General features: G+C 36.7%; 1 protein-coding gene across 6 annotated transcripts in view; it reads right to left on the bottom strand.

Moving 5' to 3' along the window:
• Positions 1 to 27,637, bottom strand: part of MEI4 (meiotic double-stranded break formation protein 4) — a 215,096-nt gene that overhangs the window by 101,356 nt on the left and 86,103 nt on the right. For all 6 annotated transcript variants that reach the window (XM_039367093.1, XM_039367092.1, XM_039367089.1 and 3 more), the window contains 2 exons: positions 27,099 to 27,634; positions 16,863 to 16,994 (listed from right to left, as the gene is read on the bottom strand). In XM_039367093.1, coding sequence (XP_039223027.1) covers positions 16,863 to 16,994; positions 27,099 to 27,634 — 668 coding nt within the window. The remainder of the gene's footprint in view (positions 1 to 16,862; positions 16,995 to 27,098; positions 27,635 to 27,637) is intronic.

Raw genomic sequence — 27,637 nt, 5'->3', positions numbered from 1 at the left:
ACTGGCTTCTTCTGCTGTCCTCCATTTTTTCTCATTTAGATATCTGCAATTATGCTTTTATTGTATCTTTTTAAAGGAACTCTAATTAATCTTAAGCTTCTTTTTTCATTAGTTTCTTCCCAAATTATATTTATCATTTCTCTTAGTTTATTAAAATCTACTTTTCTGAAGTCCAATATCTGCATTTAACTAGATTCAACTTTAGTTTCCTTTAAAATTTCTAATTCAAACTGTTGAACATCACATTTACAGTACAGCACTGGGATATATCAGCTAACAATTTGTTAAAATTAAACCATTTAGTTCCAATACACTTGAAATTACCTGCTATGGTTCTCTCCTGCTGGTAGCCTCCATTTTATGCAACATTTTCCCCTTGGAAGTAAAGAGAATCCCCTACTGTACAAGTACATGATTCTAAAAACAAATTAAAGCAGCACTATCCCAGTGGCCATTTGATCCTGAAGGACACATATGGTATAGTCATTTTTATTATTTTTTATTATCCATACCTTTTAAACTTATTTTAATTTTGTTGTACTTAGAGTCCTTATGGATTTGGGCAGGCTATACATACAGCAAAAGATATATTAGAGGTAGTTGTTGACTTATGTCTGATCGCTTAACAACCATTCAAAATTATGACAGACTCCTCAGAGCTACTTATGACCCATTTTCAGAGTTACAATGGCTGCACACATATCCCATGGTCATGTGGTTGCAGTTTGGTTTCTTGGTAATTGGTTCACTTTATGGCCATTTTCAGTGTCACATGACTGCAATTTGGAACATTTTTCCAGATTACTAGCATTTACAGTACTTCTGGTTTCTTTTTTAAAAAAAACATTTTATTAATTTTCTAATTTTACAATCATAAATACTTAATAAACAACGTGTTGTCTGCGTCCATTGGTAATTCAGTGGTGCATACAGTATTAACTTTCTCAGCTTAGTTCCAATAACTACACCATCCAGTGCTTCTTTGGTCCTCTCTTCTTCTGGTGGTATGCATTTTTCCACACTGGGCAAAAACAATTCTTGTTACTGTTAATACATATACAATTAAATATAGACATATTCATAGCATTTTTCTGGTATTATACATAATAATATCAATAATGTCAGTTTATAATATCTTTTCTAGCCTAAACATATCTCAATTGCATTTGCACTTAAAATCCATTTGTTCCATCACAGTGCTTCTCAACGTTTGTGTGACAGCGACCCCGTCACACAAATGTGCCACGCATGCGCAGCGCCGCCCCCACGCGTGGCACCGCCCCCATGCGCGGCGCGCATGCCCAGCGCCGCCCCCCGAGAGGGAAAAATGGCGGATCGCCTTGTTTGGCTACCCCTGAGAAATGGTCGATCAACCCCAAATGGGGTCGCGACCCATAGGTTGAGAACCGCTGTTCCATCAGTATCCTGTTTTTCCCGCTTTTCTTTTTAAATTTTAATTTCCCATCAATGTTCAAAATATCTGTCGCTTATAATTTTCTTATATTATATTTGAATAACCAAAAGCTTCCTTTATTCAAACCCTTTTAGAATTTTCATATTTCCCATCTTATAACAAAATATAATATTCTAGTTAGAAATCCTATCCTTCTAGTTATAATAATACTTTTATTTCTAACAGTTTTCTATTTTCTTAACCATATTCAAACATCTGTTTAATAATATAATATCCCGTCTCTATCGCTTATAGTTTTCTCATAGTAAATTATATTTGGGTAGCCAAAAGTTTCCCTTATTCAGACCTTCTTAGCATTTTCATATTTTCCTTCTCATATCAAAATATAGTATTCTAGTTGCATATCCTATATTTCTAGTTATAGTAATACTTTTATTTCTAACAATTATCTATTGTCTTAGCCATGTTCAAACATTTATTTAATAATATAATGTCCCAAAACCTCTATTTTATTCAGTCTTACTCTGGCTTTCTTCCTTTGCCAACTAACTTTCCAAGTCAATGCATTTCAGTCCTCAAGTAGTTCTTCCCCTATTTTTGTGTATATTGTTTGAAGTAAGAAAGAAAATTTGATTAAAGTATTTTTGGAAGAATACTCAGCCCATTTATATTCATTAAACAGCCTCCCTCCTTCTCCAATTTTCCACAATTCTCCTGATAGCTTTATCCTCCGTTCAACCAGCTCTTCTTCCTTATCCTCAATTGTATTCTGAGATCTTGGCAAATAAGATATCTTTTCCATTTCCAGTATTATTGCTGCATCTTCTAATTTTTCCTTTGTTTGAGTCTGTGTGTTAATTCCTTCCTTTAGGTCCTCCATCTTTGGATCTGCTTCCTCTAATTTTCCTTCTATTTTGTGTGTTATTGGTTCCTTCTTTGTAATCATTTTCTGAATTTGTAAGTTTAGATTAGAAAATTGTTCTTTTATCTTCTTTGCATTATTTTTAGTCTTATTATGAGCTAAGACAATTGTCTCTTGTATTGATTTCAACATAGAAATAATTTCTTCCTGAGATTTATCAACATTTTCTTGTTGGTATGTGAAGCTGGGGGTTTTGGAGACAAATGTTAGAGATGCTTTTTTACCATTTAAGACGAACATCCATTTTGGTTTTGTATGTGGCCTTTATAGTCCAATCTATTTTGAGATTTAAAAAGTTTCAGTCAATTGTCATTTGAACTCCAAATTACCCAGCCAGCCTATCAGTCCATCCTTAGGCCTCTCCTAAACAAATATAAGCAAAGTCCAGGTTTTTCTGTCCAATGAAAAACATATCCTTTCTGTCCAGTAAGAAAAGAAACAATTAAAAGTTATTCATCACTCAAAAGTTTATAATCCAAAGTGTTCCATCATCTCGATCAGTCATGCCTGTTTCTTCTTCAGGGAACTGTTCCACAACACAGCTCTAAAAGTCAGTTAGTATTCATAATCCAAGCAGGCCAATTTCAAAATAGTTTGTCTCTGCCACACAGATAAGCAGCCCAAGAGATTTTTTTTTTCCTTCTCCAGCTGCAATCTTCAAAAATGAAAGTTTCCAAGGACACCCAAAGTCTTATCTGAGTCTGGGCTTCAGGCCAAATTTCCTTTTAGCATAATAAATTGTAGTGCCGTGTTTTGCCACTAGATGTCGTTAACACCTTCTTCCAGCTTCAAACTTATATTGCAAGTTTTTCAAGTCTGTTTTCTAAAAAAAAGTCTCAAAAGCAATTTTAGTCCCCAAATTTCAATACATACCTATATTGATTCCAAATTAGTCTTATAATTTTCTCTGTTTTCCCCCAAGCAGTTAGTTCACCACTTTTTTCCTGAGGGAATGGGGTGGAAATTCCCTTTCCCTCTCTCATTGGGGAGGATTCTTTGCTTACGATATTTTTTTCCAGGAAAAAGTCTTAAAGTTATAAAGAGAGGATAGAGTCTCACTCAGTTTCATCCACATTGCTCAAAAGTTGCTTGTTAGTGCTTATTTCCTTCGGTTGTCAGCAGCTTCTGACTAGCTACATGAATGTAGCCAGTCTTCCCCCCGCCGGTTTGGAGGGCTTCCTCGGATCAAACGGAAGGGCCACCACCATTCTATGATCAACGAGGGTCCCCTCCTTCTTCATCACCTCTTTTTCGCCAGTGGGGTGAAATTGAATGTGGAAGACGGAGCCCCATCTTCCTTCATCCATTATGCTGCGATGTCAAACAGGAAGTCTCAGTATTTCTGGTTTCTTACTTATCCACCTTTTCTTCATTGACTTTTCAAAGTTTAACTAGAATTATTTGATAGCTCTTAAAATACAGATATAACAGCTATGTTTGCCTGATAAATCTTATATGAACTTATAATTTGTAAAGCCAAACACCATAGTTTTAGATTGTGGTCTATAACCAATCCTAAGCTATGTTTAGATCTATACAGACTATAAAGGACCATTTATGTCCATTCTTGCATCCTCTTGTTTCTCTGGGGCTTGTTCACAAGGTGTTTTTAATGAACAGTGTCTACCTAATTTTGAATGAAGCAAAAGAGTATTTAAAAATATTTTCATACTTTCATTTAGGTCTAATTTAAAATTTATAATAGATTTATAATTTAAAATTACCAATACAAGCAAATTAAAAATATATAAAAAGAATATATATATATTCTATATAAAGGAGTATACACAAAGTTAAGATTATTTGCTTGCTAAAACTCATAGGTAAGAAAGAGTTTTTTATTTTAACATCATTATTTCTTCTGTCAAGAGCTTAGTATTTGAGCTGCATTTTTTTTATTGAGATGGTGAATTATAAATGTCAAACCAAGTCAAATTTAATTTAGTTGTTCAACCATAAGCCATAACATTCAGGGCGGAAGAATAGGGGATCAATAGTTTATCACATGTGCAGCATTCCACTTAAACTTTAAAATACCATTTATACTGATCACACACTGGATTTTAATGTAAACATACACATTTCCCAAAGTTGCTTAAACTATAATTATACAAAATTTAAATATTATGTATATTAATTCAGATTTCCATAAAATAACTAATTATCTATTTAGATATACTGTACATTCAGAATATTTTATTAAATGTATATTCATAAGCTCTGTTCAGGCAAAATGTAATTACATATATTACTTTGAGTTAGACTTTGAGACAAAGTTTATTATTTTGGGATGCCCATTTTCTTTTGGATTACACACTTATTCCATGAAAAATGACAGGGGAGGACTAAAGAAATGGATTATCTTTGGTGTTCTTATTGCTGAGAGATAGTCTTTCAACACAGGGAATACAATTTTAGTCAGTGTTTTGAAGACCTGATGCTACTTGTAATTCAGGAACAATGTGCTTATAGACATAGACCTTTGTATGGACAAAACACGCATACATACAATAATCCCTCAAAAGCTTTGCGGGTTTAGATGGGGAAGGGAACTATGTCCAACCACCAAAGTCTGGGAATATTCCATCTTTAACCTTGTTCAGGGAATGAAAAAAAATATGCCTTAGATTATTGTGTCATACTTGTGTTTATCATTGTGAATCAGTAGAGCAACAGTATCCCCAATACTACTGCAAGAGAAAATCCAGCTCCCATTAATACTAATTTTTGTCTTTATGTGGCATTTTAAAGAGGAAAAAAATCTGGAGAAAATAAGAATTTGCCAGAGAAAGCCTAGCTGAATTGATGCATGTAAAAATATCAAATTATCATTTTCTTTAGTGAGTACTCACGAATAAGAATTTGGTGAAATACAAGTCATTAAAATCCAAAACCAAATGTTAACAACCAAATATAGTAAGGTACTCATAACGCAAGCTCACATTACAGAGTGAATTAGATTTATTGCATAATCCTACTATGTGTACTTAGTAATATTTCACAGAATATTGTTCGAAGTTCAAAGATACACTGACAGTCTAAATCTGATTTTTGTTAGAACAATAAGTAATTCACTTATTATTTGATTCTATCAATTTTTCAGCATGTTATTCTTTAAAGGTAATTTGCATTATCATACCCAATTTTCTAACAAACAAAATCTTCTAATTAGTTATTCCTAATATGAGCTATGTTTAATATATTATGTTCCCTGTATGAATAGTTTCTCTCCAAATGTTGTGTTGCTTGAATTGTTAAATAAATGACTATGCTAGAGAACTCATTGCATGAGAACTGCATTATTTCCATCTCCACTGTGACAAAGTCAGCAGTGACTGTTCACACCATTTCAGTCTAGTGAATTGTGCAATAGATTTTTTAATATTTCCCAGTTAAATGTGTGCACAATTTCACTTACTAGATTCAGATTCATATAAAAAATATTTGTATATTGCCTTTTTAAACAGAACTTTCAAAAAAATTCACAAGTATATACATGTAAAACACAATCTCTAGCAATATATTATCAAAGCAATTGCCTAACAGATGCACGTTAAAAAAATCACTGCAAAAACAATTCCTTATAGACAGAACAAGCTTTGATCTAGGAGGCATTCCAAGAAGAATAACTTTTTACACAGCTGCTGATCAAGGCAGGTCTTCAGTTCCAAGTTCTTGTACAAATTATGAGAGTACAGGAAGTTCTTACTTACTAGTTTAGCAACCTTTCAAAGACAATGCTGAAAAAAATAACTTTATGGCCAATTTATACTCATTTACAACCTTCAGAGTGTCCCTTAGTTACATGATTGCTGTTACAGTCAGTACATACCATGTTTTCCCCAAAATAAAATCCAGCTAGAAAATAAGCCCTAGCCAGATTTTTTGGGGTGGGCTTAATATAAGGCTTACCCAAAAATAAGCCTGGGCGGGTGGGCATGGCCAGCACAAGAGGTAGTGAGTGCACGGGGGCCGATGGTGTCTGGCAGCAGCTGCAACCGCTGGTTCCTTACCACAGTGTATGTAGGTCCGAGTGTGAAGGCGGCGGGGGGGGGGGAAGGCAGGCAATCCAGACACGTCATTCACTTTTCGCCCAGAGGGAGACTAGAAGCTTTATCTTGCTTGCAAATGGGGCGCTTGGAAATGGAGTGATTCTCTCCGTTTCCAAGCACCCCATGTGCAAGCAGACAAAGCTTCCAGTCTCTGTCATTTCTCTGTCCAGGCGAAAAATGTTTGGGCACCTAAGAGGTGCTTGAAAATGGAGTAAATCACTCAGTTTCCAAGCGCCCCATAGGCGTCCAAACACTTTTTGCCCAGAGTGAGACTGGAAGCTTTGTCTGTTCACAAATGGGGCACCGCTGCCTCCCAAGCTCCACCCTCGTCCATCCCAGGATTTTCATGCGTGTTGGCTGGCTTAGGAGGCAGCGCTGGGATACAGCTCAGGCTGGCCCAGCAACAGCAGAATCCTCCCAGGACAGCCCCGCTGGCACCATGTGTGTGCTATTTAACCCTAAGCACCCAGACCAGAGTTTTGGGCTGGTAAGGAGGTGGAGGCTCCAGGAGGGGATGGTGGCTGCTAAAGCAGGCTAGGCAATGAATAGAGCACTTCACCACACCGCTGCTTCCCCCAGAGCTAAAAGCATGAGGCAGCTCTGAGAGGCATTGCCTGTCTCTGAAGCTCCGGTCTAGGCACTTAGGATTAAATAGCACATAGCTGGCATCGGCCAGGCTGTCCTCGGGAAATTCTAGTTGCTCGTGGCGGTGGTACCAGTGCACCTCGTGGCTTCCTGCCCTGTTGTGGCCATGAGGAACCAGACAGTGGGACGGAGTTGGCGGGCGGCTGCAAAATAAGACAATCCCAAAAATAATAGTCATCTTCAGGCTGGGGTCTTCGGCTTCGTGCTTGTGCGAGCAAAGTGTGATTGGAGCTGCCGTCTCTCTATATATATTGGGGGGGGTGTGTGGAGTGCTGGCTTAGTTGCTGTAGGTGGATTGGTTGGCTGTATAGGAGTTATTGTTTGTGGATTGTTTGGCTGTTTTGTAACATCCTGAGTAGTTGAGGTGCTGGCTGTGTGCCCATTAGTCTTTTGTGTTGTAACGACCTGGGTAATGGGTTGTGTGATAACATCCTGAGATCTAGGGTAGTGATATCCTGAGTTCTGTGTTGCACCATCCTGGGTGATTGGCTGTGTTGTAACATCCTGAGCTTTGGCGTTGTAGCCTCCTGAGTTCTGTGATGTGATGTCCAGGGCTAAAGGCTGTGAAGTAACATACCGGGCTTTGGTTTGGCTCTGAGTTTGCGGTCTAGCTCTGTGTTCATGGCATGTGTCCATTTGCTTTGTGTGGGGGTCGGGGGGAGGTGTAGCAGCTGGTGATGTCGTCGTGGTTTGGCTTCTGGATGGTGGTTGCATTTGGTCTAAGGGATGGGTTTGGGCTTGGGTTTGGGTCTGGTGAGGGTGAATGGTGGTGGCATACTGTGTTGTTCTGGGTCCAGTGTCAGTTTTCGTGGCTAGGATTCATTTGTTGATTAGGGCTAGTTTCCAGATGTCTGGTAGGCGGGAGGTATCGTCACGTTTATTCATGTTGTGGGGCTGTTTTTTTATTTTGATGGCTTCCATAATTATTTTCTTGTTGTGGTGTTCAGTTTTGGAGATTAGTTTAGTTCCTTCAAAATCAATTTCATGTCCTGTAGCTTTAAGGTGCTGGAAGAGGGAGGAAGTTTTTTCTTCTTTTCTGACTGCATTGTGTTCTGCGATGCGTGCATTTATTCTCCTATTAGTTTGTCCAATGTATGTGGCTGGGCAGATTTTGCATGGTATTTCATAGACTCTTTGGTTTTCTAGCTGGATCGTATCTTTGGGGTTTCTTAAGATGTTGGCTATTTTTTGGTCGGTGCCGAAGGCTGTCTTGATATTGTGTTTGTGGAGAATTTTGCTGATTTTATCTGTGGTGCCTTTGATGTAGGGGAGGAGGGCGATGTCGTTGTAATGTTCTATGTCTCGGTCCTTGAGGGGGGTGTTTCCCTTTGGATTAGGTTGGTAATAGTATTTCTTTGGAATCTGTTGGAGATTAATACGTTTGTGAGAGTGTGTAATTCAATTTTCAAGTGGTCTTTGTCAGCTAAGCGTTTGGTTCTGGAGATGAGGGTCTTGGCTATGAAGTTGATCTATGCAGGGTGGTGGTGGGATTGTGCGTTTAAGTAGCGGTTGGTGTGTTTTTTTCCGGTAGATGGTGTGTCCTATGAAGCCATTGGGTTTTTTGTAGATTAGGACGTCCAGAAAAGGGAGTTGGTTGTTAGCTTCTATTTCCATCGTGAATTGTATTTTCGGGTGTAGGCTGTTGAGATGTGTGTGGAAGTTGTCCAGTTTTTCTTTCCTGTGTGGCCAAATTACAAAAGTGTCATCTACATATCTGAGCCAGAGTTTGGGTTTGTGTTCAGATTTGTCTGAGGCATTGGTTTCGAAGTGTTCCATGTATAGGTTTGCAATGACAGGTGAGAGGGGTGATCCCATAGGTGCTCCTTCTATCTGTTTGTATGTTTGTCCATTGTGGATGAAATATGTGTTGGTTAGGCAGTGGTTGGTCAGATCTAGGATGTGCTTAGGGGGTTGTATTTGTTTTGGATAGCTGTCAGGGCTTCTTTGATAGGCACTACACACACCTATATCTACACATACATACATACATATATTATATAAAAGGATTTCAAGAGAGAAAGCTGTTCTGTAGTATTCCCATGGCTCCCAGCCCTGGGCTGTTGATGCAATCACATTATTTTCAATGTGTACAAAATAGTAAGCAGGTATCTGAGTCTTCTAAAGGGAGGGGGAGCCCCGGTTAGGTTTCAACAAAAGTTGAAAGTATGAAACTCAATATTCTTGTCTCTTTCCAACTGGAAAGCATTATCATGTGATCTCCCACTTAGCAACCACTCTGCTTTGTGATGGACATGCCTGGTCCAATTGAGGTCATCAAGCATTGCTATACCTGTAGCCTATTTCTGAATAAAATAAAAAATGACAGCTTTGTTACAGATCAGAGTTAGTGACCAATTCATATAAGGTTGCAGAGTTTCTGCAAAGAAACTGTTGAAAATTTGTTATAGCTGACAGGTTCCATTATCAGAGAAACTACATAGTCTATAAGTAAGCCTTTCTCAATTTCTCTGAACCTCTATATATTTTTTAAAAATATGAAAACTTCACAATATAATTCATTTCTAAGTTACACAATCCATGCTTTACAATGTTTTCAACGGCAAAGCAGAAGGCGGCAGCCAAGTTTGAGTATGTAAAAATTCAGGCTTCCATCAAACATGCTACTCTGAAGATTACTGTATCAGCTTTACTTCAAAGCTGAAGAGTTAACAATAAACAAAGGTATGTAAACAGAGCAGAAGCTTGGTCACAGAGTTTTCTTTGAAATAGAGCAAACAGAAGAATGCCAATCCAGGGTTGTTAGCCAGTCCAGAGATCAGATGTTCAAGGTTTCTTTCACAAATAGGAACATCACACAAAAGCCAGAGGTCAGACATTGATCAGCAAAACCATGGTCATAACTCCTTTGGCAGCTAAGACTGCAGCCAGCTGTCATTAATCAAGAGATTTACTTCCTTGACGAGACTCCCACTCCTCTACTCTCTACTCATCAGGGGAACAGGATGGGAGGCCTTACATCAGGGGTGTCAAACTAGCAAACCATGGGCCAGATGCATCATGCACAGGCCATATCCACCCTGGCTCCGCAGAGGCAAAAAAAGGTCATGATATGTCACAATATATCACATGACGCAATCAAGTTTGACACCCGTGCCTTACATCATTCTCATCTGACTTCTCCTCCAGCTGATGCCTATGGTTAATTAGCTTCATGTGATTCCTGGCCTTGTCTCTTCTGAAGCTGACATTCCACAAGCTCAGCTATTGCAGCTTCTTCAGGCTCATATTCTGAATCTGAGTCCTGAGCCTGGGCCACGACACCCACCACTGCAAGAGCTAGTAGTGAATGGTACATGAAATCCAAAAATAATTGTTTTTTAATCACAGTCTCTCATGGAACTCTAGATTCTGTGGAGCCCCGGTTAAGAAAGAATGATGTAGATAGAAACATATTTCATCGAGGATACCAAATATTTAGCACATATCAAAATCAGAACTACAGTTGAAGACTATAAAGTTTTATTTCTCTCTGTAACCTGATATAGGACAATGGCCTGTGCTCTCTGATAATTATTTGCAACCTTTCCATCTCATGTGACTAGGGTAGGCAGACAGCTATTTAATTCAATTTTATTGCAGGAAAAAAGGAGGATAATTAAATCAGTTTTCTAAAAATAATACATGGATAGATTTGACCAGCATGCTATTCTAGAGAGGGCTGTTAAATATATGTTTTCCTTTCATAATTTAATATTTAAAACACTATTGGTCCTTTTTCAGGCTCACACCTGTGCCCAAGATGTTTTGTTGGGAAGAAGGAAACAGAAGCACTATAATTATTTAGCTGACCCAAATTAATGCTCTCTTATTGACAATTAGATCCAAATATGGAAACCTCAACAGTTTCTTTTACACCCTCACATCTGGGAACTCACTTTAAAGTATTTACAATCTACTTTATTTTTGTGGATTTCTGGGCAAGGAACAAGAATAAGCCAAAATAAACCTGCAACAATAACAAATGCTCTGGATTCTATATTGCAATATACAAAACTAAGAATTAACTATGGCTCCTAATGACAGAAAAATTTGGATAAATAGTCAAGTCTTCATTTGGCTCTGGAAAGAAACTGACAACTAGCCTTAGCATAGAGCATTATATTACTATTAAGAACAGTGTGTGCAGGCATATTCTAAAAGGTAGCACTCCAAAGGGAAACACAGAAATATATACTGGAAGTCCTTGTTTAGTAACAATTGGAACTGGCACCTCAGTGATTAAGTGAGGCAATTGCTAAGTGAAAACTATGTGACTTGCAATTTTATTTCAGCCTTCCTTTGCTTTATAGTGTTAGAAGGATAAGCAAGATTTCAGCTTGATTGGATGAAAGCATGAGGCCAATAACCATGATTTCAAAGGAGGAAACAGGCCACATTTGAATTGTAAGGTAATACTAACCAGTCACAATACTGCCCTTGGGTTTTTCTGCTGTCTTGCTAGTTATAGCTAGGACTGAATTAACCCAATAGCAATCCAATCCCAGCTCTGATGTAACTCAGGTTTCTGCAGGAAAATAATATAATAAAGTGATACTCAAAAAAAAAAAGCATTAATATTTGATGGAACTGACTAACCTGCCATAAACTCCTTTGAATTATCCCAGAGGAGTTCCTCTCTAAACTGATTTTGCTTTTTATCTTCAAATTTATTTTCCATATCCCTGAGGTTGATCGTTGGACTGTTTAATTGCAATGATCATATACAATGGGTCCCTGAATAATGGAAGCCAGTTGGAAGCCAGTTCGAGGGAAGGAGGAAGATGAGCTGGAACTGGAACCCTCAGATGGGATTGACATGAATCCCCAGGAACATCCACAGAGCCCAGGGGTTGAGGAAAATGTAGTCCTAGATCTATCTGGCATCAGGGGGAATTGTTAACTGGATGGTCAGCTGCCTGCACTAGAAGAAGCAAGGGAGGATCAGCTGCTGATGGTTAGCACTGATGAGCAGCAACAGACCACCTCTAAAGAGGAACAGTTGCTACTCCCACCCAATCCGTGGACACAAAGAGTGGAGTGTAGAGAAGCACAGAGAAAGTTGGTGAGACTACTTGCAAGGAAGCAGCCTCACCCCTCCTAACGGAAAAACACTGGACTTGAGAGATTTAGCCAGATATGGGAGAAGGGGAGTTTGTTGGAGACAACCATTTACTTCTGCAGTGCACTCTTTGACTTCATGAACTTTGGACCTTGCTTTGTAGATGTTGGACCTTGTTCTTGCCTTTTGGATTGCAGACCCTGCTGTGGACTTTGGGCTCTGCTGTCGCCTTGTGGAATTGCAGACCTTGCTCTTGTGGTTGTCAGATCTTGTCCTTGGGATTGTGCTCTCGTGGATTGTAGGAGGTTGTCCTCAGGGAAATTGGGGCCAAACTTTACCAGCCTGACTACAGAAAGGTTGGGGGCTGTCAGGTTGCTTTGAGAAACAGCTCGACACAATACAGTTGTGCAGTAAACATACCATACTAGCACCTGCTCCTATTTGTGTGACTCCGGTCAGAATACCCTGTAAGGGAATCCTGGCTTCTCTCTAACTCACGGGTGTCAAACTCGCCGCAACACATGACATGTTGTGATGTATTGTGCCTTTTTTTGCATTGCCAGAGCTGAGGTGGCCGTGGCCTCCATATGATGCAGCCGGCCCACGGGCCAGCAGTTTAACACCCCTGCTAAGTCATCCCTGACTAATAAAGCTCTAACAGCTATTTTTTCCCAGTTGTGTTTGCAAATCCCATTCTAAAACTTCAAATTTGTTGGAAATAAGAGGGAGGTCTGTTTTATTTAGAACCTTTTCATGTAAAACGTTATCCTATATTTGGTTGTTTAGCTGACTTCCATGGGGAGAAAGATCTAGGGCCAGTACTGTGCTGTTTCTTTTTTACATATCATATAAGCCCATAGAAAATCTTGCTCTTGGCCTTTGTCTCACTCAGAATAGGGTAACTTATGTTTAAAAAGAGTCCTAAAATATGTTAATATAATTAGTGATGGGAGGCTTGTGAAATGTGTATTACTAGGCTGATGTCTCAAGCTCCTCCTACACATTGAAAGGAATATGCTAGCACTTGCTGTTTGCCTAGCCGGCAGTAATAATAATAATAATAATAATAGTAGTAAAGTTGGAAGGGACCTTGCATCTTCTCAATATTAGGCAGCAGATAGTTTTAAGCTAATTAAGATCACAGAGCTAAGATTGTTAATTTGAGGTTAGCATTTTTTAGAGAGGAGCTCTCCTGCCAGAAGCAGCTCAGGAAGATATAGTTTAAGCAATCCCTCGACTCTGGAAAAATGGGTCAAGCACAGGATAATGCATACTAACTGCTAAACATGTAATTCAGAGATGCTGCAAAGATCATAAATACATGCATTGGTCACAAAATTAATTTTTCACCATCATAACTACAAATTGAGACAGTCCCTAAGCAAGGATGGCCTGTAGATGAATTTTTAATATAAAGGATATGGATTTATCATATATAAACAGGGCTTAGATGAACTAATGACTGCCATTCTATTGAATACAAAACACTTAGGATCATATTTTAATACTCTAGGTTGCTTTTTGGATGACAGAGGAGTGATCAGCTGTGTCTGAAATGTATATTGGCATTTCTAAAACACATTCTTATCTATTCCATAGGTACCAGTTTCTCACAATCTGGAATAATAATACCTTGTTGTTTTCATTCCATTTAGTTACCTCCATCTAAATAAATTCTTTTCCAGAGAATTTTCTATGATTTTTGCATATCAAAGAGATCCCATGTTTCAACTAAAAAGACTGTCAGCCTGATTGGCCTTCAGCATTTCAACTTTGAATAAAGGTAGTCTTTGACCTACAATCATTTGCTTAGTGACTGTTCAAAATTATAATGGCATTGAAAAAATAATTTATGGCTGGTTCTCACACAACTGTTGCAGCATCCCCATGGTCACATTATCAAAATTCAGATACTTGACAACTGACACAGATTCATGGACAGTTGCACTGTCCCGAGATCGTGTGATCACCATTTGCAATCTTCCCAGCCAGCTCCCACAAGCAAAGTCAAGGTTCACTTAATGAATGTGGATTCACTTAATGACTAAATGATCCACTTAACAGCTGCAGTATTTCAGTTAACTGTGGCAAGAAAGGTCACAGAATAAAGTAAAATTCACTCTTGCTTAGCAGTGGAAATTTTGGACTTAAATTGTGATCATAAGTTGAGGACTACCTGCAATCTATTTCGTAGACAAGCTTCCCGGTGTTTTGCTATTTCATGCCAAAAATCTTATAAAATTAAGTTGCATCTTCCACATAAGAATGGGATTATCAAAACTGTAAAGCAACTAGAGAACTTCCGTTTGTTAAAAACATGTTTTATTCAGAGCAAGAGTGGAATAGTGAATGCAACTGCTTTAACAGCTGTTATCCATAGGATATAATTACCTGATTTTACCTGATAGAAGTGGTGACTCATAATGACCACACATTATAAATGAAGTTTACTTCAATTTGGTTTTTGTTTTGTTTTGTTTTTGTAGCATGAGAGATATATAGCTACAGAGTGGAACAACTCTAAAATAAATGAGTCCTACAATCAATATACGAAGGGAGGCTCAGCCAATCTCATTGTACACATGTTGTACTTTGACAATAATTTATGGTGAGGATATGTTTGAGTGTTTTTAGCACAGCTTCAGGGAATTCTCAGGACTCACTCAAACCTTCTGCAGCCACCTGTTATTTGACAGCCCAGAGGAAAATGTGAAGCAAGGGCTACCACCAGTCTTTCTGCTGACAAGTACCTATCTCAGCATGTTTCTCCACAGGTTAAATCATCTTCAGCAGAGCATATCAGATCTGATTTTCTCTGTTAATGTTTTTCTGTTTGTTTTACAGTTCTGTGCTGATTTTTAATATGATAATCTATATCTGCTGTCAATAATATATTGGACAGACATCTTATTCTGAATGCCACTGTTTCTGTGCTTGGCATTGGATTCAGAATTCTTTATCTAAGTTCCTGGTTTTCCGTAAGCTTCCCTAAAACTGATCCGAGTAGCTCATCATCTTCTGCGTCAGCACAGGTCTCTAGGTTAGGTATGTCCAACCTTTTGGCTTGCCTGAACCGCACTGAGTGAAGAGGAATTGTCTTGGCCCACATATAAAATATATAGTTAATGTATATAAACAACAAACTTCCTTTATTTGGGGGGGGGGCTTGTGTGCCCACATGATTAGCTGTTCAAGGCTGCATGCCGGCCACGGGTTGGGCATGCTTGCTCTAGTTTGTATATTTCTTCTTAGAACCCTGCTACTACAATATTTTGGGTACAGAATCGATAAGACTCGTGCTGGCTAAGTCACAATTACAATCACACAGCATGCATTTTCTTAAGAGCACCAACTTGTTAACTAATGGCGTCACTTCCCAAAATGTTTGGAGGCTCTTTTTCTTCTTCCAGAATGCACAGAAGATTAAGGAGGTTCAAAAAATAATCTAGGGTATCTCTCGCCATCTTTCATCAGACAATGGACTGTCATGCAATTGTTACTGCAGGGACTTGTCAATTATTTTTACAGAAAGACAAATGGGGCCTCTCTCAACATGCAGATAAAGATGCTCTAAATGCATTTTATCTTAAACCTTTTTATAATAAATCATTTCATGTTCATGAAAACAATGTCATTGCTTATTCAGCTGATGAAAAAAATAGACTTTTGTTTTCTGATTGTCACACTCAGTTTTGTCTAAGTTTCTGGTTTTCCGTAAGCTTTCCTAAAACTGATCCGAGTAGCAAGCACCTACTCCTAATCTGCAAAGCCCTGGTTCTTTTTTTTTTTTAAATCATTCTCCAGGTTGACTGGCAGGTCACATTTTTTTATATATTTTCTTGCCATTTCTAGAGTTGACTTATAGCCAATGTAGATCCTGGTCAGCAAGGAACTATTATGCCTCAACTGAGACAAAACACAAGGAACGTCATAGAATTCAGCTGAAAGCCCAGATTCCAGTGCATAGGAACATCTCTAGTACCCCTAGTACATTTCTGTGGGTGACAATTCATGCTTTCTTCTGCATTATTTATACGTCATCTCTGTGCAGAACATTTTACAAAGAGCATGTTATGACAGCGCTCTATTCCCACAAGCTACAGGAGCACAACAAAGGAATGGAAGACGGAGGTATGCTAACAAGAATGGATAAAAAAAATTAAGTATATTTTGACTTATTTACAATAAGATAAAGGAACCATCTTTTCATCTCTTATACCACTGCCAACTGTGGTAAAAGACTCTAAGAAACTCTAAGAAACAGTTTAGTGAACTTGCTCCATTTTCTGGGAATCAATCCTTCTTAACAATACCTAATCATTTCATTTCATTTTGTTTATCTTTTATCTTCTTTTATCTCTGTATCTTTTAATTTCCTCATCTTAAAAGCACTGAGCTACATGATCTGATTATCTAAACACTATAGGAAAACCTGCATAAAGCATTCAAATCAGCCACTTGACAAAGCAGGTTGATGTAAGTAAACCAGCCTGTCTTGAAACATTAAAGTAGCCATTGCACTCAATGAAGCTTTCCCCAGTTGTTTCTGGATGCATGTGCATACATGGCTGCTTCCCCAAGGTTCATTAGTGAGAACGTTTTAGATGAATTTCACCACTGGCTGTATTAATCATCCCTACATATACTGAAATCTGGTTAATAAACTATAAGTGAAAGTCAAAACACTTATAAGAAAAGAAACCTTCAGGAATAATAGTATTCAGGTAAAATCTATAACATTTATAACAGCATAAAATCACAGAATTGTACCTTATTCGCATGCTGCAATTTATCAGCAAATTGACTGATTTCTCTGAAAAGCAGGGATATTGTAGAGCGCCTCAATATGCTACATTGCCCAAACAGAACAAGGGTACGGGACATGGAATCCTGAATCTGAAACTGAATAAAAATATCAATAAGTTTCATCTCATTTAAAAAATGCTTTAATTAAATTAAAATGTGCAGATATATTCAGAACATTTTCAGGGCATCCAAAGGACTAGTAGAGACTAAACAAGCAAGTCAAACACATTTTATTGAAATGTACCATGCATCAATATAAAACTATTTTGTATACTTCACAATCATTAAAAATATGACTAGATATAGTCAGAAGTTTATTTGATCACAAACAGCATGTTAAATTACTGCCTTTCAGGCCAATGAACCAATTTTAGAACATTCTCTGGCAAAACCACCATTAGATATGCTGGATTTGATTCATGACCACCTGGTTTGCTTTATGACTATTGTAAAAATGGTTGTAAAATTGTATCTGGGCACATAGTGACCCGTTAGACAACCGCAATAACTTGTGACCAAATTTCCAGACTCAATTGTGATTAATTGGGGTCTACCTGTGAGCACCTGCAAAACCCAGAACCAAAGCACACAGAAGTGCAATTTTTTTCTCTCCCCATCCAAGATAAAAAACAAATCAAACTGATACTTTCAATTTTTGTTGTGTCTACGTACAAGTGCTCCTAACAAAATAAGCCCAAAGGATATTGTGAGAGTCGCAAGCTTAGTACGTTCTGAGCAATCACAGACCACTTATATGTATAATAAGAAGAACTGAAATTTTCTTCACTGAAGTAGAATTACCAAATTATAGGATATTCACTTTCAGGGGTCATCATAACCCTTTCACAGCTCAGTCCAACAAATTGCTGAACAATCAAGCCATACATTCTGATACAAGGATTGCAGAGCTATATAAATAAGAAAGTTCAGTTCCTGCCTTCAAAAGTACTTTACCCTCTCCCTTTTTCCTAGCACAGGATTGTATGGCATTTCTGTTCATTTCTGGAATTCCCAAAACAATGTTATATAAAACTGGAGGCATAAGCCTACACAAATTTGAGGTAATGAATTGCCAATATCTGATAGTTTGTCAACATCAGAATATTTTTCCTTGTTTCTTTCAATTTCAGTTTACAGTATATATGAACAGTTACTATTATACTATTATATTATACTATATATTATATGGTATATTATTATACTATTACTATTACTAATTTAAATGACGTGGATTACCAATATTTGTAACAGTAACAATGACAAATTCTCAATACATGTTATTTGTACCATAGGTACAAATAACATGTATTGGTGGCGCAGCAGTTAGAGAGCAGTACTTTAGCTGACTGTGTTCAGCAGGTCAGCGGTTCAAATCTCACCGGCTCAAGGTTGACTCAGCCTTCCATCCTTCCAGGGTAGGTAAAATGAGGACCCAGATTGTTGGGGGCAATGTAAAGCGGTGTACACCAGTAAGCAATGTATATATATAAATATATATATATACATTGCTTACTGGTGTACACCACTTAGACAGTGCTTGCACTTAAAGCGGTATATAAGTCTCATAAATAAATAAATAAATATTGTTTATTAATTTAAGAAAGTACCAATTTTTAAAGCCATCTTCATATTCTCTGCTAAACCTCTGTTGATGACAACAACCTTGTGTTTTAGTCTTAATATACTATGACTATGCATTAATTTTCAATAAGTAGCAAAAATGAAACACAGTGTGAGAGTCCTGTTGCTTTGTTCATTTCCAAGTTGATTTTCAGAATTTCAAAATCTCACTCATCTTGCTATCATTCATTTATTTTTAATGGCTATATATTAAAATATTATGAGGGATTCTAACCTTCCATTGTTTAAACTGGCCAGGTTTTACATTTTTCTATGCATATAAAGAGAAGATATATAAAATTGATAAACTCAGAATAGAAATCTCAATAATTCAAATGCCTCTTTTCATTGAATATATTGACAGAATGGGAACTTTGTTCAAATTTAATCTGCTGTTTAATTCAGCAGTATAATTATTGTGCACTTCATTTTTATTATTATCTAAAGCTGTTATGGTTGTTTAGTATCTCCAAACCATTTTTCCCAAATTAGTTTTATTTTAAAACCATGAAAGTAGCACAGCTATCTAAATCAATGGTATTGTTCTAGATTTCTTCCTATGCAGGCAACTGACCTATATTAGATTATTCTTAAGTTGCTGAGAATCGGGCAGTGTATCAATATTTTTATCTGTATTATTCATATCTGCTTATTTCAGTGGGATTTACTCCCACCTATAAATACAATTATGAGAATCATTTAGACATAACAACTGCAACAGCATTCAGACACTTGTTGGGTTGGGATGCCATGCTTCCGGTGAGGTTTTCTCTCCCGGTTCCATCCACCAGTATAGTTAAAACTAGAGAGCATAGAAAGAGACAGTAACATTAGTATTCATTTTCTATTCCATTTTTTCCTTTAAATGTTTTGCCTTAATGAGTCTAGATTATTTGAAACCCTGCCATTTATGCATCTTAATAATTTATTAATGCTATGAATTTTGAGTTGGACTATTAATCCTATATATCTCTGTAGACTAAACAAAGAAAGAGTTATATACAAAAAAAATTTATCTTGGAAATTCTTCCCTGGGCTTATTTACCTATAAAGAACAGCAGAACATTAAAGAAAAATCTCAACCCAAAGCATATTACATATAGAAGCAATTTAACATTCCAGCATAGCTGAACACTTACTCAGGGATACGGAGGAAGAATAAGACAATGCAGTGTTAGAAAATGGTTAGATCTTTGAATGGACAGGTAATCAATTTATGACTGATACAATTAGCTCTGGAATCTTCTTTTGGCGAGTGAAATGGTCATTAAACAAGGCATCATATGGTTGCTTTGTTCAATGAATGCAATACTGGCTCCCCCATTGTGGTCATTATCTGATAGCATGAATTGTTAGGCAGAGTGCAAAGAAGCCTCAGGATGGTGAAGACAGCAATAGCTATAGGGCCCACTGGTATGCGGAAAGCAGCTGTGAGCTGGGAGGCCCAGTCTGGCTATTACACAGGGTCTACCATTGTGCAGAACACTGCTGAAGGTGCCCAGGCCTTTTCCTCCCATACTTGGGAGGCTGCTCCCCACTGTATCGTACCCGGGAGGCCTGCATAAATTGCAGCAGTATGCATAGAAGTCTCAACTTACTTTGCATTTTTCTGCAACTGCTGTCAGGTATACTCAGCTAATGGGCGGTGCATCCTTTCTACGGAGGCCTACATGCCAAGCTGATGTGCAGTGCATCCTTCCTCATGCTTTTCTGCAATGGGTGCCATTCTCACGACTGGAAAGCTCTTATTTCAAACTGTGTGATTTGGAGAATGAACCTTCCAAATGATTGAGAGAATGGCGGCAGCCTTTGTGATCATTTGGAAGGTTAGAAAGTTTATATGGGTGGCTGTAGAGTAAGCTAGATCAGTTAAATATACTTTCCCCTGCATTTGTATTAACAAATAAGTAGGTTACTTATTGAAAACTCTATTTGTTGATTCAGGAGACATCGTAAATTTAATAAGGCTTACTCCTGATTAAGCTTGCGTAAATTTGTAACCATATAAATAATACAGCAGCAGTTACTTTTTTTTCTTTTTCTGAACAATACAAAATCATACACAGAAAACTTTTATCCTTTTTTTAGTCTGGGATAGGTAATATACTGCTAATCCAAAATATCCATAGACAAGAATGGACCAAAAACTTCACAAATGGCATTTAGACTTTTACAAACAATAATGTTTAATAAAATGCCACTTGCCAGAAGTTAAACACTCTAATGATAAATCATGGTTAATTTTTTACCAATAAATCCTTTCAGTGATGCTTATAATTAATAAATGAAAAAGATCAATGAAATGCAGAAGAAAGAGATTAGTTGGGGGTACAAAATATAAAAGTTAATACCCAAATAATGAAATGAGGCATGAAGAGGATTTGAGTGATTAATTCAATAAATCCCGAGACCATGATATATTGCCTTTTTTATATCAGTAAGCTAACTAGCAAAGGACTACTTACAATTGCATACATTCTTCCATCTGGATTAATGTTCACTCAGTTGTCTGGACTGATTATGTTAATATATTTACATTCAATCTCTTGGGCATTTTAAAAAAATATGCTTAGAAGGTTACAAGCATTACTGTTTCCAGGACAGAGGTTTTCTATTATATGAAATATGTATCTAAATAATATCCTGAGTAAATTATTTAATATTGAATTTGTTCTATTCTTAAAAATAACTTTAGGCCTTTCTATATAATCACACCATGTTGGATCAAGATATCTGACTGTTTGAGGCAACTGATAAAGTGGCATTATAATCTCAATTTCACATTTCTGATAGTTGAAATTTCAACACTGATGAAGGCAAACTTTCTTTCAGCTGAGGGCAACAATGATAGCTTAAACATATGGAACATTATCAAAAGTTATTTGACCCTCCCAATATTGCTGGGAAAATATTCCTTGTCCTAGGCAACAAGAAAGAACCAATGTTAGAGGAGAGAGACTGACTGTTCACAATCATGAATTATAATCTGTCAAGTGCTTGCAAATGAATTTGGTTGGCCACATTGTATAAGATAAATCATGGTTTAACTTTCTAATTTCCAAACATACAGTATTTCCTTTTAGTGGACATACGATCTACAAAATAATGGATAGGATTCCAACTTGAATAAGAGAGCCACAGACAGAGACTGTAAAAAAAAAAAGTTTAGTTTTATATTACTTTCCTTCTTGTTTCATGATTTTCATGAGATTGAAACAGAATGGTTGGGCAAATGCTGACAGCAGAGTCCAGGGTAGATTCTATTTGTATGCCACTGCAACCTGTTTAAAACCTCACATCTGGCACATGCTACTTGGCTTTCATACAAAGAACACAGCATGTAGCAACTGCGCCTGGAAATCAGCATAAATTGAAAGCCAGAGAAAATGTTACAAGGATTGCAAGAAACAAGGATTCCCCTTGCATACTTTTAGAATGGGCCAGTTTACTTCACAGATGTTTGCTTTTTATAGCTAAGACAAACAATGCCGCCAGGTGCACTTAAATTATACAAGTACCTTCCTAGTATTCCTTTTTGTAACTTCAACATGTATGTAAACAAACATTTTAGATTTATGTACGCCAGAAATGCTACCCCTTTGAGATACCAAATTGTTTTCCAGCAAAAGATGATAAATAGAATATGATTCTACTGGCTATAGTCAAGGAACTCTCCCTGGTTTAACCATGAAACTCTGAAGGCACTCAGCAATGCAACCTGTAGACTCCAACGTGTCTCTGGTACTACAGCGAGGAGAAAATCTCCGATCTCTCCTAATCTGGAACTCAAAGGAAATGCTTAGCCCAAGGACTATAATAAATCTTGGATATATATTTAGCATCTTGCCATAGGTAAGACTACTTTTTCTTCTGATTTAGCCAATCAAAATTTATGGTGCAAATGACTTTTAAGAGGGAATAGACACTATCTTTTGTTCTATCAAGGTATGTCATGAGGAGCTGATATCTGCTATTAAAAAAACCCCAAATATTTCAAACATTGTTCCAAAAAGTGATGCTCCTAATATTTAAAAACAGTATTATCTCCTGGAACATCATTTACTTTTTCAATAACAACATGAGGTCGAGAAATAGTCAGTGTCGAAAGGTCACTAGACCCTGGCCAACCAAGGCTCTGAACCATGATTTCACCATATATTTTTCTTACATTATATATAATCTAAAAAAGGGTTAATCACATACTCCTATTTCTGTGCTGTTGGCTTACAATTTCTATGATTCCAGATATTGGCCATATTGATAGGGTGGTGATAACTGAAGTAGAACTTCCAACCACTTTTCCTAAAAATATGATAAAGTTATTCTTTGTTTCTGCAACACAAAGATGTAAAAGGCTGTATAGTCTTAATTAGAATGAATATGATTAATAATTATATGGAGAGAAACTGCCTGTTAACACAAATAAGATGAATTTGATTAAATTAACATATTTTCTAGATTAAATCAGCAAAGCCTAAAAGCACAACTAGAAATATTCCCCTAGTTTGCATTTTTTATACAGGATCAACAGTCAAAGACACTTCCTTGTTAACTACATTGAGCATTAGGTTTTCTTTGCAAAAATATTGTTTTCAAGGTTGTCACTCTTCAGTACAAGGAGACATGTTCTTTAAATAGATACTGAAACAAGATCTTCAAAATTAATAAAGTTAAATCATATTTAGCTTCTAATGTTCTATAAATCATTGAAATTAAATCAAAGAATAACTTTAACTACTTTCCAATTTTATGAAATACAGGAAGAAAGAATCACCATGCCCTTTTTTAAAAACTGGGAAGAAAATGAACTGTATCTTTTAAATGTTAAGCACTAGAGTAGATCGTGACAGAGATGAAAAATATAATGAAAAAACATAGTTAGTTATAGTAGTAAAGTTGGAAGGGACCTTGGAGGTCATCTAGTCCAACTCCCTGCTCGGGCAGGAAACCCTACACCATTTCGGACAAATGGCTGTCCAGTCTCTTCTTAAAAACTTCCAGTGTTGGAGCATTTACTGCTTTTGGAGGCAAGCTGTTTCACTGATTAATTGTTCTCACTGTCAGGAAGTTTCTCCTTAGTTCTACATGGAGCAGAGTATACAGTAATCATTTCAAAGTTTACTGGTGTAAATACATTATTTTTATTTACTATATTTATTTAGTGAATGTACTCCTAAATAAATAATCCTAAACCTATTTACATTTAAATTCCAAGAATCATGACCCTAATCAAACAAGATTTCTCTGGTTTCTTTTCTCTAGCTCAAATGAAGTAAGAAAGAATAAAAGGTTAATGCAACTTTCTGCAACCCCAGTGCCCCCCATCAAATTCTGATGTTTTACTGCTTTTATCCCCAGCCAACAGATTAAAGGAAATCTAGTGTGCGCTCGTGGCTCCAGAGAAGTTAAAGAACTTTATTGGCTTTCAAAAATATTCAAGAGGTATGTTTACCATGACTTACCAGATACAATTCAGCCATATTTTATTTTTCAAACTTGCAAGTTATTGTTAGCATATGATTTCAAGGGAATATGTAACACCTGGGGCTTTTAATTTCAGAGCTTTAACAAGGAGGCAAATTCCTTCATACTCAGCTTAGTATTAAACAATTTGCTTTACTAACCACTACAACATATTCATGTCGTTTATAAACATAATGCAGAAACTGATTGCAAACCAGATTAAAAAGATATATACTTGAAGTATAAATGATCTCTTCATTGAACAAGTTCTATTATATTCAAATTTTATTGAGAAACTACTGATCTGCAACTTTAGACTGAAAGACTGAAAATCCAGTGGCACTATTGGGATCATCCAACTCATTGGTGATTATCTTTATTTTCATAAACTGAAACATATATGCGTGTCTCTAGCTACATATTTACAAGAAAAAAAGACCTTAACACATACTCATCAATATTTTCATTTATATAATATTTCATAGGTCTCAGCCTGGTGCTCGGGATATAAACGACTCTAAACATCAATGGCCATCAGGTGCTTTCCTTGTTATTAAGTATCCAGCCCACCAGCATAAACACACACTCACACCCAGAGGAGTGTGGAAAGATGGGAAACCTTTAGGAAGCCTCTTTACTTCAAAGAATACTCTAGGCCCCAAAATGGCCTCTATAAGCTTTCTTAAGGGAAACAAAGGATGGAATGGTTACAATCCTATGGTTGTTTGGAACTGTATTCACTGGCCCAGAAAACTGGCAAAAGTAAACAGACCTAAGAGTGTTCTGCAGCAGGAAGAACTAAGATGATGATGATGATGATGATGATGATGATGATTGGGTGCAATCCTAAAACAACTGGAACACTATTTGAACACCATTGACATTGACAAATTCACCATCAGTCAATTGCAAAAGGTGGTAAGGACTCCATAGGTAGACAAAATATCAAACCCAATTGAAAATCTGGCTGACTGTGCGATGAACAACAACAATAATTTTCAATTATTTTAAAATTGCATATCAAAATCAAATAGCTGTCTGGATCATCAGTCCTTTGTACTTGGTTATGTTCTCTGGGGCAGTCATTTTATGAATAGGTAAATCTCTTCAGAAGTGATTTTGCAAGTTTACCCATAATCTTTGAAACATTTGATAACAAATATTGTTGCAACCCAACTGCTTAAAAATAATTATTTTAAATACACATAGGAAGCAGATTCCAAGCTATATCAAATCTAACTTCTTCACAAAATAAACAGTTTGACTCTAAGAAGGTAGTTATCAGAAAGAAAGAGTGATTGAAAGGATACTCTTAATAAGCGACAATCTGTGTTTGTTTTTAAATTATACTCCTAGGATAAATTACATATTCCTGGCCATATTTGCCACTAAAAACAAGTGCTATTTATAAATAATTGATTTAACAATTTGTTATTCTGAATATATTAAGAGGTCTCTCTTGATAGAAGTGTTCTTAAATTGAAAATATAAATCAAATAGAAACTTTTGAAGAAGGCAATTTAAGAATACTACTATGTCCATATTTTTACTATTCACCAGTTCAGAAAAATGTTCTGTATAGTTATGCAACTTGTTTCTCCATTTCCTTTATTTAAGGTGCCACAAGAGGAATGACAGGTATCTAATCTATAATTTTTTGAATCAAAAATACTTTTCTATCATTTCACAATCAAAAGTGGATCTTTAAAGTCTCATTATCTAAAAATAGCTGGTATGTTCTGCTACTGTGATTTGAAGTTTAGATATTATATTTTGATCACCAACTTTTAGTACTCCAAACAAAGCAAAGCCAAAATCTAATTAAAATCTTGTAAAACTTTTACGTTCAGGTAATTTTACATTTGAGATTAATAAATGTCATATAAATGTTCTATAAAATATTTTTTTGAAGTTTCTTAAATACTATTAGTATGATCTCATTTAATAGGGTTTTTAATTATTATAGCTGAAGATCATAATATTAACTATTATGACTTCAATCTGTAAATATTTAACACCAAAAAGAGCTATCACTTAAATATAAGCCAGCAATGTGCTGCAGCTGCCAAAAAGCCAACACAGTTCTATGCTGCATTAACAAAGGGATAGAATCATGATCACATGAAGTGTTGATACCACTTTATAATGCCTTGGTAAGGCCACACTTGGAATACTGCATCCAGTTTTGGTCATCACGATATCAGAAAAACGTTGAGACTCTAGAAAGAGTGCAGAGAAGAGCAACAAAGATGATTAGGGGACTGGAGGCTAAAACATATAAAGAACGGTTGCTGGAATTGGGTATGTCTAATTTAATGAAAAGAAGGACAAGGGGTGACATGATAGCAGTGTTCCAATATCTCAGGGGTTACCACAAAGAAGAAGGAGTCAAGCTATTCTCCAAAGCACCTGAGGCAGGACAAGAAGCAGTGGATGGAAAATAAGGAGAGAAGCAGTCTAGAACTAAGAAGAAATTTCCTGACGATTAGAACAATTAACTAGTGGAACAATTTGCCTTCAGAAATCATGGGCGCTCCATCACTGGAGGTTTTTAAGAAGAGACTAGGCAGTCACTTGTCTGCAATGGTATATGTTCTCCTGCTTGAGCAGGGGGCTGGACTAGAAGACCTCCAAGCTCCCTTCCAGATTCTATTCTATTCTGTTCAATCTTTGTATTTCAGATTTCCACTATGTTTCAAAACATCCCTTAAATTATAAAGTATTTTCAAATGCTGACATTCTTTGAAATTCTGTCCTTATTAGAAAGCCAAACCACCTGGATATATTATCACCCCTTGAGCTCATTTAGTAGGAAAGAGCTGGATTCTCTTGCACTATGAAATATTTGAATTTAGATGACACAGGCTGATCTTCAAAATGCATGCATAATATTTATGGAGTACTTCTTGAGCGGTGATTGCCTGATTCAGACATATATGGGTTGTACATTATTCACAAACTCATTGCCTTCCGTGCTCTCATTCATGCAAAAGGTTAGCTCAGAATTTCCAGCAATGTAAAATGCTTAACATTGCTTAAAGAAGTATCATACAACTGAATGGTCGTTATGCTTACAACCTTAGAAATACAGTAATTCCTGGAATGTATTTTACTTACTCTGTTGAGACAGCTGCTGTTTAAAATAATTTGTACAAGTCTTTCCATAGAGTCTTCCAACTTTTTTAAACACCTTCCCAATATCCGACAAGAAAAATCAGCATCATTTAATAATTTAGCTATGATAAAAACAGCCTGAGTCATAAAATCTGGAAAGGGTTGTTCAGGAAGGTTATATGATGTAACCAGACCATCGAGTAACTGGGAAAAAGAATTGGACACCACGGAGCAATCCCTTCCAAGTTTCATCAAATCCATTTTCATACTATTGGACTCTGCCAGATTTCTTATTTCAATGAAATGTTGTAGGAACTGCATGTGCAGCATCACAGATTGATTCTTGCTGGAAGTCAATGTGGGAAGTACATTTGACAAAATGGGAGGGGGAAAACTGTTGAAATCATGTCCCCTGAGGCTTAAGCTAGGCAGGTTTTCTGTACAATCACTTGAGATATCACACCCAGAGTCTTCAAAAAGGTCACTGCAGTCTGTTGTATTAGAAGCTGCCACAGACTGGCCTGTAAGTGGCATAATCCCTG

This window comes from Crotalus tigris, unplaced genomic scaffold, assembly GCF_016545835.1.
Source record: "Crotalus tigris isolate CLP2741 ecotype Arizona unplaced genomic scaffold, ASM1654583v1 scf7180000020550.821452, whole genome shotgun sequence".
Classification (NCBI taxonomy): domain Eukaryota; kingdom Metazoa; phylum Chordata; class Lepidosauria; order Squamata; family Viperidae; genus Crotalus; species Crotalus tigris.
This window is presented reverse-complemented; position numbering and strand designations above follow the sequence as displayed.